The following is a 13,370-nucleotide window of genomic DNA, read 5'->3' on the forward strand; positions in this document are numbered from 1 at the left end:
GGTTGAGAACCACTGGACTAGATTAGCAAGGGCACTGCACTAGGCATCTTTACATGGGAGGGAGTATATAAACCAGAGAATGGTCCCTAGGTCCAGCAAATTTTACCTCCCCTAGACAAGAGTATACAACGATTTTTTTTTTTTTTTTTGCCACACCCAAGACATGTGGAAGTTCTCAGGCCAGGGATTGAACCCTCATCACAGCAGTGACAATGCAGTATTCTTAACCTGCTGAGCCAGCTGGGAACTCTCCATATGATGCTTTTGTACGAAGGTCAAGAACGGGTAAAACTAAACTATAGAGGGAGTGGTGAGAATATAATCGATGCAAGGAAAAGAAATATTCTACACCTGCACTGCCCTTTATGGTAGCCACTAGCTACATGAGGCCACTGAATGCTTGAAATGTGACTAAGGAACTGAATTTTTAATTTTACTTAACTGAAATAGCTACCTTCAGCAGTAACTACTATAGTGGATGGAACAGTTCTGTGTGGATGTGGGTGACGGTTTCACACTCATGCAAAATCTAAAAAAACTGTACCCTTAGGATTTATTCACTTCATCTATGTAGGTTCTACTTAATTTTTCTCTTTGTCTTGTTTTTCTCTTTGTCAGCTGTACCAGCTTGTCCACAGCAAGTCCACAGTGGCTTGGCAGCAGTGCTGCAGAAACCAGGCTCCTGAGAACACACCTCCCTAAATCTGAATCAAGACTCAGACAAGGTAGAAAGCCTCAGCGAGTCACTGAGCAATCATTCTGCAGCCTTCTGCCTAAGTTCCTCTTATGTTTTCTTTCTTTCTCTTGTCTTTTTTAGGGCCACACCCTTGGCATATGGAGGTTCCCAGGCTAGGGGTTGAATCACAGCTACAACTGCCGGCCACAGCCACAGCAGATCCGAGCCGAGTTTGGGACCTATACCATAAATCAAAGCAACGCCGGATCCTTAACCCACTAATCAAGACCAAGGGTTGTACATGCGTCCTCACGGATGCTAGTCAGATTTGTTTCTGCCGAGCCAGGACGGGAACTCTCCTCTTCCATTTTCAATGATGTTAGATGGTTGCTCTTCTCCATCCCCATTTTTTTTCCTTTTTCATGCGAAAATTCAGCAAGTATTGATTCTGTAATTTTGCCTCGTCTTTGCCCAAAGGAATAAAGTAATTAGGACTATAATACCTTGGGTGTGAACCAAGCAGAGGTCTGAAAAGAGCCTGTCAAGGTTTGCCCTTTCTTGCTGATAAGACCCACTGAGACCAGCTCAGGAAGCAGCCCAGACCAATCTCCTGGGGATGAGACCTCAGGTCTTCCAGCTGCCATCTCAGCTATGTGGGCGGAGTCAACCCTGGACCAGTTTGCCCCAGTCAGGTGACCCAGACCAAAAGACTCACCCAGCCAACCCACTGAGTTATGGGACTAAATCTTTTTTAAAAAGTCACTAGGTTTGCATGAGATTTTTTTTTAAAAGGAATTATCTTTTCTTCATCATTGAAACACCAGAAAAATTTATGATCAAAAATACTGACAAATTACAATGTATAAAAACTAAAATTTTGTAGTGTGAATATAATAATAGTCCAAAATACAACATAAGATAAAAACATTTTACATCAATGGGTTGATATGTTTTCATATACCTACTTCGTCACTATAATTTTTTTTTGCAAGAAATTTTTTATAATGAAAACTAATAAGTATTAAGCAAAAAAAAAAAAAAAAAAGAAGGCAAAAACAAGAAAAACAAAACCGAAGGACCACCAGAGCTATAAAGAGGGAGGTTCTAACTTCAGGTATCAGGTGCCCGGTACTCTAACTGGCTATTTTTATCCGTTCCACTGGAAAGTTTCTATGTAAAGATTCCACGTTGGAGGCCTCAATGTAAGTTAAAAACAAGTAAAAAAACCACTAAAAATCTCTGGGTATCAAGAAACATTCTTCTTGAGTTCCTGAGTTCTCTTTGTCCTCTCAAAAACTTGTCTTTTAATGAATAATTCTAAAAAATTCATTGTCATGAATGTCACTTACTTTAAGTAGTTCATACATATAAAACCGGATATCAAAGTCGGTCAGGATCTGGTACAGTTGCTGAAACAGATTTCAGAAAGCAGTTTAGTATTATGGCATCTTGTTATTCCAAAGCTGGTCATCATTCTCTGTAAACTTAGTGCTTATTAAGTCACTCAAGAATCCCAGAACTTACTACTTATTTGTTCCAGAAGAAAAAAAACAAAAAACTTGTATAATGCTCCAGGATTTCAACACCCACAATTACATTATTATGGAGATGAAGTCCAAGTTGTCCAACTGTCCTCATATTTTTACTGCACTTCAAAGAAATTAACCCCACTGCAGCACCACAGTTTACTTCAGCGAACTGAGTTCCAAGTGGACAGCAGAACCTGAAAAACTTCATTAGCTCGCACAATAAAATAGTGGTAAGACAGTCGGTCTATTTATAAAAGATGAGGAAAGTGAACTGCTATAGCATTTGGAGATGACAAAAGACTTTCAACTCTCCCCATCAATCCAAGCAGTACCTCCTATAAAGTTAACCAGCACACCTTTATTAAACCTGTTTTGTTTCTCTTAATTATTGGAAAACTCAAGCCATGTAAGCAATCTAAGGCGTACAGAACAGCGTACACAATGTGTCTGTGTAAATGGAGGGGAAACTAAAACTACACATGTAAGAATGTTACAAAAGAGAATAATGAAAAGTCGTTTCATGTATATATGTGTGCAGGGGATGGATGGCTGGGGCACAGGGGAATGAAGGAGACTTTTCACCTTCAGAAAAACAACGGACATGCCAAGAATGAAATCTAACATTTTCTAATACCAAGATTTAGCCTTTCTCAAATTTCCCCTTTCAAGTAAGAATTCTCCCTCCAGATTAGTCAGAGTATCTGATTTCCTGAACCTCAGGTAGCAGCTAGCTCAGTGCACTATAGAAAATGAAAACACACTCGGCAGTATACTGGTGGTGCCTTGGAGCTGCTCCGTTACTTGAGGCCAACCCTGGTTGGGACTGAAGCGCATTTAGGCCCAGTGGCACAAAGAGGCCATCGCTTCTACTCAGGAGAGACTCAACCGCATAACAGCCAAACATCCAAGTGTTTTGTGATGTCCCAGCTCTGCACAGCAAGAAAGGCTTCTCAGCCAGCACAACAACAGCTTGGATGCATAGACACAGGCCGAAGACACCATCTCTTTGGGTGCCAAATCAGCTCTTCCTCTGAGAGTTAAGGAGATCACTCCAAGAGACCAGGCCACGTTGAACCTCAAGTCAATATATAGGCCATGACAGAGCTCCCACTGTGGTGCAGTGAGATAAGGACCTGGCATTGCCATAGCTATGGGACAGGGAATACGTGCAGCGTGAGATTTGATCCCTGGTCCGGGGACTTCCATATGCACTGGGTGCAGCCAAATAAAATAGGCCATGAATGTGAAAAGGGCATTTTCTAACCCCTAGTGAGCAAGAATACTTTATTTCCAGAATACAAATATGGGCTACTTCTGATTATCTGAGACGCCTTCCTCTCATATCATGTGGTATCTGTACCAAGCATTCATGTGAATGGTATGTAAGGCATAAAAACAAGTGTCCTTGGACTGCCAACACAGTATTTCTAGCTATTCCAACCAATACCAATGCTATGTAATTTAAAAAAATACTAGTTGACTAGGACCCTTTAGGCCTTCTACATTACAAAGTCCTGAGTGACAGGCTGACACACACTGTCATTTCTCAGGAGCTCTGGGGAGGAGGAGACCAAACTAATATTTTACCACCTAGGCCTGAAATTCAGGATTCCACAGAGTCTGGCCTCCTCCAACTTTTGTAGCTCTTTTTCCACTGCAGAGCCCTGGAGTTTCCCACTCTGACCAAACAAACCTGTGTGCCACCTCCATTCTTCCCCCCATCAAATCTAGAATGCCCGCCCCTCCCCCTCAGCTAGAAAAGTCATAACCATCCCATCTGAGCTCCACAGAGTTGGCAAAGCTCTTCCTTCTCTGAACTGCCAAGCTGTCTAGTATCCTCCAGGATGCGCACAGGACACCGACAGCAGCAGCGTCGCCAGAGTTAACACTCCTCACTCAGGTACTGACAGTGACCCACGTCCTCAAAATGACTTCTCACTCCGCTGTGAACAAGAGGCGTCTCCACCTTGTCCACATGCCGAGAGTCCTATGCCACCACCCCTGCATACCACGGCATATACCTGATGGGGAGGAAGAGGTGCCAGAGCCGTGGCAGTCACTGATTTGGTGATTCAAGGTCTCCGAACGTTCCCTCCCCAAGCTATGTCAAGGGTCCACTCCAAAACTCTGTATTCTAGTCCTCGCACAGCAGAGCAATACATTTTCCATACCCCAGAGCATGTAGGGTGTGGTTCTCTGCTTGCATATAGAAGGTGGTCCATAAGTATGTCTTTGATAATGCTCACCATTCAATGGACTCAAATTAAAATTGTCTTTCAAGAAATAGAAGTAGGAGTCCTATTGTGGCACAGTGGAAACAAATCCGACTAGGAACCATGAGGTTGCAGGTTTGATCCCCGGCCTCGCTCAGTGGGTTGGGGATCCGGTGTTGCCCTGAGCTGTGGTGTAAGTCGCAGACGCAGCTCAGATCTGGCGTTGCTGTGGCTCTGGCATAGGCCTGTGGCTACAGCTCCGATCAGACCCTTAGCCTGGGAACCTCCATGTGCCGCAGGTGTGGCCCTAAAAAGCCAAAAAAAAAAAAAAGAGAGAGAAAAAAAAAGAAAAAGAAGTAGAACTACTAAGAGTCCATGACAAATCAGAAAAGGAAATTTCACAAGAATCACACTTCCATTTTCTTAGTCAGCTACATAGAGAACATCATTAACCAACCAACTACAAAATGTTGCTGGGAAGTTTGGCTTTATTTACATTCATAAAGTAAGAGACTTATCAAAAACAAAACAAGCCTAGGGTTTCCGTCATGACTCAGCAGTAACGAACCCGACTAGGATCCATGAGGATGTGGGTTCAATCCCTGGCCTCGCTCAGTGGGTTAAGGATTCTGTGCCGCTGTGAGCTGTGGCATAGGTTGCAGACACAGCTCGGATCTGGTGTTGCTGTGGCTGTCATGCAGGCCAGCACCTGAAGCTCAGATTCAACCCCTAGCCTGAAAACTTCCATGTGCTGCGGGTGCGGCCCTAAACACACACACACACACACACACACACACATTTACAAAGGTGTCGAGGAAGAAAACTACTCACCAATCCTAGTTTAGTCCCAAAGCCTCAAACACCTTGGGCATTTCCCCCAAAATCAGTTATACTTCAGGACTATTCAAAGGCCCAAGGCAGACATTTCTTGGGACTTTTAATCAACCTCACAAAGTCTGAGGAGAATAATGGGAAAAATACAATTTGATCCAGAGAATCCAACGCCCAGAAAGGAAAGGCTACAAATGGGCCTCATTTACACTGTCTACACACAGTTCTTTAGACTCCGGTAGCAGTTCAGGTACACATTCCACGGCCCCATCCCCAACGACTGTCATTCAGGAGGATCTGTTACTTCCAGAAGGTTTCCAGCCAGGAGTGGGAATCACCACCAGGGCAAACTCTCATCCTGCACACACAGTGTGCACGTTCCCCGACATACACAGCCCAGTCTACGTCCAGAAACCAGTGGTCCCCATGTGGGGAGAAGAAAGCGGGAGGAGTGGGATTTCAAGTGAAAGGCGTTGGATGCCAGAAGCACCCATTTTGGCACTGTTCACATAATATATCCCAAGATCCAGAATGAAATCAAGGGCAACATTTTCAGAAATTTAAGGAAGCAGAACAAATCATTAATCAAGCACACCAAAGTTACTAAAAATGTCTTACAAAGAAATGACAAAATAATGCCAGTGACCTATAATAATAGTAAATTTTGTCCCTCCAGTTAAGGATCATTTGTGCACTTATCCTCTCCAGATCAAACCCTAACAGCACTAACAAGGTCTCAAGATAGAGGGGTAGTCAAGGCCCACTTTTATGTGGGTGATACAAAATTTCCCACAGACTGGAGTTCCTGTCGTGGCGCAGCAGAAACAAATCTGACTAGAATCCATGAGGATGTGGGCTCGATCCCTGGCTTCACTCAGTGGGTCAGGGATCCATCACTGACATGAGCTGTGGTATAGGTCGAAGACTCAGCTCGGATCCTATGCTGCCGTGGCTGTGATGAAGGCCGGCAGCTGTATCTCAGATTCGACCCCTAGCCTGCGAACTTCCATTTGCCACAGGCGCAGCCCTAAAAAGCAAAAAAAAAGAACAGAAATTTTCCACAGACTAATATGGGTCTACTATCTTTTCAAGACAGATGTCTTATCATTTAAAATGCCCAAATGATATACATTTTATTTAGAATATACATTTATTTTTATTTATGCTCTTCCAGAGGCACAGAAAACTCAGAAGCATGTCTCAACAAAAACTCTTTCTACCTTAAACCAGTACCTTAGTTTCCTTCACACAATTTTAAGTTTGGAAGTTTTCTCCAACTATTCATTCCAACTTTCAGAAACTGGCTTTTCCTACGCATTTATTTTAAAGTTTACTATTTTGGGAGTTCCTATCTTGGCTCAGTGGAAACAAATCTGACTAGCATCCACGAGGACACAGGTTCGATCCCTGGTTTCGCACAGTGGGTTAAGGATCCGGCGTTGCTGTGAGCTGTGATACAGGTCACAGACGTGGCTCGGATCCCGTGTTGCTGTGGCTGTGGTATAGCCTGGCAGCTGTAGCTCCGATTTGACCCCTAGCCTCGGAACCTCCTTATGCCATGGGTATGGCCCTAAAAAGACAGGAAAAAAAAAAAAAAAAAAGTACACAAAGTGTAGCATTCTGATCTAAGTATCACCATATATCTTTTATCATCACTCTGACATATGTGAAGCATAACTGATGATTTCAAGAAATGGACTAAACCAGTACTTCTACCACAAAATAAAATTCATGGGAAAAAATTAGTAAGGCCATCGAAGATCTGAACTAAATTAGCAAGTTCTGATATCAAAATGACTATGTACCAAAGTCACAAAACAACTATCAACAAATTACAAATAACTGACATTACAGATCAAGTTTTCTGGACACAGTGCAATCAAATTAGGCACAAACTAAAAGAATCACTAACAAACTAGAGGAATCATTAAAACATAAAACAAAGAGATCCTAAATCATACAGCCACAAAGGACGTTCCTAGGACAATAATTACTGCCCTGGCCTACACTAGTCACAGCAACGCAGGATTCAAATCTATCACTTCTGACTATAAACTCTATGATACATATTAGATGGCATTATTGTATAAATATTAATTTTCTCGTGTGCTAACAGTATTGTGGTTATACAGGAAAATGTCCTAGCTAGTTCCACTGCAAGCACACTTAAAGAGTAAAGCAGAATGATTTCTGAGACTTTAAGATGACTTCAACAAAGAGAGACAAAGAAAGGAGGATGGAGAAGGGAGAGAAATAACTATAAATGTGGCAAAATAATAATAACTGGTAAATCTACATGAGTAATGTAAGGGTATTAATTGTGCTACTCTCCAATTTTCAGTATGCTTAGGCATTTTCAAAGTAAGTTTGGGGAGAAAAATCCAAATTCACAAGTTTATAATTTGTACTTGTAATTGGAAAACTATATAGAAGTGCACTCCATAAACAGAATGTGGCGAAATGGTATTTGGGTGTGTAGAAAGTTAAAGCATACCTACTATTGACCAAGAAAGACAGAAACAATCAAATGAGCTGACTTCAACCCAAGAAGTTAAAGGAAAAACAGTGAAAACCCAGGAAAGAAAATAATTAAAGAAAGGAGGAAAGACGGAAAAAAATAAGAGAGGAGCAGAAACAATAAAACAGAAAACCTAACAAAACCAAAAGCTGATTCTTTGAAAGCAATAGTAAGAGAGCTCTAGCAACACCAATTTTTTCTTTTTAAAAAAAGAGGAAAAAAGAGCAAAGGTAAAAATGGTACAAATGTAAAGGAAAGCATAATTACAGACACATTAAGTTTTTCAGATCTAAGAGAATTTATGAACAACTTCATATGAATATAACTGAAAGTAGAAAACTTTAGAAATAATCATCCAAACACTCGAGACAGAAAACTGAGATAAAACTTTAACCTATAGTACGTTTTAAAAAGAAAAGTGTAGTCCAAAGTCTCCTCTCCCCACCCCAAAAAACATCCTATACTAAGATAATGCCTATTTTATATAAACTTTCAGAGAAAGGAAAGGAAAAGCTAACTAATGTTATAAAGTTAGTATAACCTTGATAACAAAATAAGAAAGACTCTACAATAAAAGGAAATCATAGATCAAAATTTTCAATTGTATCAATAAAAATACTGAGGCATTCCCATTGTGGCTCAGCAGGTTACAAACCTAATATCCATGAGGATGCGAGTTGGATCCCTGGCAGATGTGGCTCACATCCCGTACTGCTGTGGCTCTGATTAGACCCCCGGGCTGGGAACTTGCATATCCTACAGGTGTGGCTCTTAAAAAAAAAAAAAAAAAAGTCTGTATCACTGTTGATTCACCCCTGATACTTAAACCTGGGACAAACATTCTCTGGACGATACCTTAAAATTAGTTATTAATACACTTAACACGAGTTCCCTGATGGCCTAGTGGTTAAGGATCTGAAGTTGTCACTGCTGTGGCTCAGGTTCGATTCCCGGCCAAAGAACTTTCGCATGCCATGGGCAAAAAAAACCAAAACCCAAAACGCTTAACAGTAAAATGGGGGGAAAAAAAAGAAAAACCTTTCCTAGGCGTTCCCATTATGGCTCAGTGGAAATGAATCTGACTAGTATCCATGAGGACATAGGTTTGATCCCTGGCCTTGCTCAGTGGGTTAAGGATCCGGTGCTGCTGTGGCTAAGGTGTAGGCCGGTGGCTACAGTTCCGATTTGACCCCTAGCCTGGGAGCCTTCATATGCTGCAAATGCAGCCCTAAAAACAAACAAACAAAACAAAAAACCTAATAAGATGAACACCAGACAAAAATTAAAAGCCTGAAGGACTGAAGGACACTGGACATTAAATCAACTGGTTTCTCCATTTGTGGCCTGACATATGATCTAGAAAAGAAAATAATCTTCCTGTTATGATTTGTTCTTCCAAACAACACATCTGCTCCCTGATACATAAGATCTTAAAAAAAATGACTAAAATGGCATGGCTTGAGCATTCAAAGGGGACCAGCAGTTTAATGTGGTTGTACAAGCCCATCTTACCTCTGTTTTTTCCCAAAGCTCCTCTCAAATAACTGTAAGAGGTGCAGGGGGGACTAACTCACAGTAACTAAGAGAATGAAGAGATAACAAATTTTGAAGCTATAAAACAGATGTCTAGTTGCCTTAGCAGACCAAAAAAGATGAGAATCCAGCTAACATTCGGCCAATGAGGGGGTCTGGTAACAAACACTTCATCTTGAAAACTGCACAAAGTCTGAGGAATTGGTGACAAGGTATCACTGAAAGAGGGTAAATGAGATTGAGCTGAAAACAGGTTAATGAGTTTAAAACTCCACAGTGGCAAGGGGGCATTAAGTGCACAAGGCACACCTGAGGGCTCTTCTCAACTTGAGTCAACTCAGCTGGCAGCCAGGCTTGATCCTCAAGACAAGAGCTGACACTCAGTAATCAGTAATTTCACTACCCTAAAGTATGAGTAGACATTCAAAAACCATGACATTTCAGACGACTGTAGCTCAACACCCCCAAAAAAGGAATTTGGAAGAAAAACAGAAAAGGGCATGAAGAAAACATAATGGGAAAAAACCCACATATCCTCAGTGAGAAAATAGAAGATATTACATAAAACATAAAATAGGATTCTATTTTTAAGAATTCAGAGGAGAAAATAGAGCTCTAAGATATGAAATCTGACATTTGAATGAGTTCTAGAAAGAAGAAAGGGAAGAAAATAAAAGAACATTAAAAATATTTTTCCAAAAAGGAAGGACATGAATTTCTGGACTGAAAAGCCCAGTATAAGCCCCCAGAACAAAAGATGAAAGTGACCACATGAAAGTACATCACTGTGAAATTTCAGAGACTGAGAACAAAAAGAAAAATCCTAAAAGCTTGAAACAAAAACACAGATCACATAATATTAAACCATAATGGCTTTGGTGGTAATAGTGGAACAATCTCTTCAAAATTCTGAAGAAATTATTAATTAGAACCTAGAATTCTATGCCATGGCAAATAAATTAATTGAGAGGACAAAATAAAAATGCTTTGGGGTATGTAAGCCTCCAAAAACATCATTTCTCATGATACTTTTAAAAGAACCTCCAAGAGAACGTATGCCATCAAAATTTCCCCTTTGTAAGATTTCTCTAGGAATTAAAAACTGATCGTCTATATGTTAATCAATAGAGCAGCTGTCTAAGAAACACAAAAATGCTAAAGAGAAAATTTTCATGTATGGCTAGATAACTGGTAAAAACTCATTGAGGAAGCAGCGGCACTGAAATCTGAGGGATTTCACCATGAAGTTCCATTAAGACCAGTTTTTGTTCATAGTAAAAATCAGCTACATACATCAGCACAATATTCTACCAGCTAAGCAGTGCTACGCTAGTTAATGAAAGAATTTACATCCCACTTTTTAAGAGTTCACTATTCACCTTATGGAGTCATAGCAACAAGGAAACTTGTTACCAACTGGAAAAGCTATCCAACTGGCCCTCCACATCCAACAGTTCAACCAAGCATAGACTAGAAACAAAAATTCAGAAAGCTGAATTTGAACGCTCCACCACCTATTTACATAGCATTTACACTGTATTAGGTATCGTAAGTAATCTAGAGATGATTTAAAGTATATAGGATGACAGGCATAGTTATGTGCAAATACTAGGCCATTTTATATTAAGGACTTGAAAGTCCTCAGATTTTTGTAGTCTTGGGGGTCCTGGAACCAATCAGCAATTCCTGTGGATACCAAGTGATTACTGTATATAAAACCTGTTTCTTGTTTTATAAGTGATAATATCTACTTCTGCTTATTTTTCACTAATTAACCTTATTTTAGAGCGATTATCTAAGACAAAATAAATGTGAGGATAAGATTCTTTTATTTTCATCCCAGAGTATCTCTCCTGATATCAGCATTTTTCAACTACTCATTTCATTTTGTACTAACTTCCATCACAATGAAATCACAAGCCTTTTATTCACTGACAGAGAATTAAAATTATCTAAAGGTTCTCTAAATGCCCCTAAAATATCTGCGACCTACACCACAGCTCACGGCAATGCCCGGATCCTTAGCCCACTGAGCAAGGCCAGGGATCAAACCTGAGTCCTCATGGATGCTAGTCAGATTCATTTCCACTGAGCCATGACAGGAAATCCTACATTGGTTTTCACATTATGCTCTATCATATCCAATATGCCTGGCCCCCAAAATCTTATCAGAAGATTGCAGTGTTTGAATGACAATAAAAATAAGTTCATGAAAAACAGCTTGAAAACCATGCTTTTAGGAGTTCCCATTGTGGTGTTGCAGAAACAAATCCCACTAGGAACCATGAAGTTTTGGGTTCAATCCCTGGCCTCGCTCAGTGGGTTAAGGATCCGGTGTTGCTGTAAGCTGTGGTGTAGGTTGCAGATGCGGCTCGGACCCCACATTGCTGTAGCTGTGGCCGTGGTGTAGACCGACAGTTTTAGCTCTGGTTAGACCCCTAGACTGGGAACCTCCATGTGCCATGGTTGTAGCCCTGGGGAAAAAAAAAGCAAAAAGATCACAAAAGAAAACCCCATGCTTTTAGAAGGGTATTCCAAAGCCTAAGTTAATATGCATTATAAACATAAGAAATATAAATAACCAAAAAAAAAAAAAAGGCTTTTCTAAAGCACAGTGACTCTGTGTCATGTGCTTTGTATGCAGTGTGCAGGAACACACATGAAACTTGAATCCAATGTACTGTATTGCCTTTTTTCACACAAGCCCTGTATCCACTTATCACTTCCTATCAGGAATGTAATATGCCTACAAAAATTTAATCTAACATCTACCTAAAACTATGCTGTATACAACAGGAGTGTTAACGATGAAGTATTAACTTAGACCCAGCAGAGGAGCTATTCCCAGATAAGTGAGGCACAAAGGTGGTAAGTAGTTTCATCCAATGCAAGAACCTAATTGCTTTCTGCAACCTGTACTAATGCTACAAGGAATCCAGTATTATCTTCTGCTCCTACTAATGACCTCTCTTGGTCTCCTTATATTCTAGAGTATCAGGAGTACTTAGGCCACCTCCCCATTCCCCATTAACCCCATGCCAGAAAGAAAAAGTATATACGCACCTTAAAATCTGTATTATTGATATATTCAAATACCAAAGCTGGTGTCTTTGACTGCAAGAGAAAATATTAATGCTTCATAAGTATTCAAACAATAAATGTAATTTGCTTCTGATGTACTGGTCCATCCCCAATACCACTTTATTTATTTATTTATTTGTTTGGTCTTTTTGCTATTTCTTTGGGCCGCTCCCGCGGCATATGGAGGTTCCCAGGCTACGGGTTGAATCGGAGCTGTAGCCACTGGCCTACACCAGAGCCACAGCAACACGGGATCCGAGCCGTGTCTGCAACCTACACCACAGCTCACGGCAACGCCGGATCATTAACCCACTGAGCAAGGGCAGGGACCAAACCCGCAACCTCATGGTTCCTAGTCGGATTCGTTAACCACTGCGCCACGACGGGAACTCCCCCAATCCCACTTTAGATGAAAAAAAAAATTCGCTCATCAGGGAGAGCCTATTAAGAAAAAATCCTGAAATTTATGTTTGGAATTCGCTTCAAAATAACTGGGGATGGAAGGCAGTGAGCAGGTGGGTGGGGTATAGATGAAGCAAAGCTGGCCACAAGCTGATTAACCTGAGCTAAGTTGGATGATGTGTGCAGGGAGGCTCATTATATTATGCATTTTATCTTTTTAAATCATTGACGTTTTTGGTCATGCTCAAGACATGCAGAAATTCCCAGACCAGGGAATGAGCCACAGCAGTGAAAAGCTGGATCCTTAACCTGCTGAGCTATAAGGGGACTCCTGAAATTTTTCATAATAAAGGTTTTGCTTTTTTTTTTTTTTTTTTTTGAAAAAGAGATATATTCTCTGACCAACCTGTCAGTGGGTGTTGGGTGTGGCACATTAAGTGAAGATTTATACTCTGCAGTGTTCCAATTTGCCAACTACAAAAAGAGGGATATGTTTTAATTTTGGTTCAATGAAAGAACCAGATGCATTTTACAGAATTATCATTGGTCTTGTGAATTTATCATAAGTCTCTACAGGATTAAAAAAA

General features: G+C 40.7%; 1 protein-coding gene across 2 annotated transcripts in view; it reads right to left on the minus strand.

Moving 5' to 3' along the window:
* Positions 1-13,370, minus strand: part of CSNK2A2 (casein kinase 2 alpha 2) — a 42,091-nt gene that overhangs the window by 14,340 nt on the left and 14,381 nt on the right. For both annotated transcript variants that reach the window (XM_021093948.2, XM_021093949.2), the window contains exons 4-5: positions 12,364-12,414; positions 2,026-2,085 (exon numbers count right to left, since the gene is read on the minus strand). In XM_021093948.2, coding sequence (XP_020949607.1) covers positions 2,026-2,085; positions 12,364-12,414 — 111 coding nt within the window. The remainder of the gene's footprint in view (positions 1-2,025; positions 2,086-12,363; positions 12,415-13,370) is intronic.

The sequence above is a fragment of the Sus scrofa genome, chromosome 6 (assembly GCF_054392235.1).
Source record: "Sus scrofa isolate SSC_HxYL_T2T_F1_AM1 chromosome 6, Sscrofa_HxYL_maternal_Yorkshire_Landrace_v2.0, whole genome shotgun sequence".
NCBI lineage: Eukaryota > Metazoa > Chordata > Mammalia > Artiodactyla > Suidae > Sus > Sus scrofa.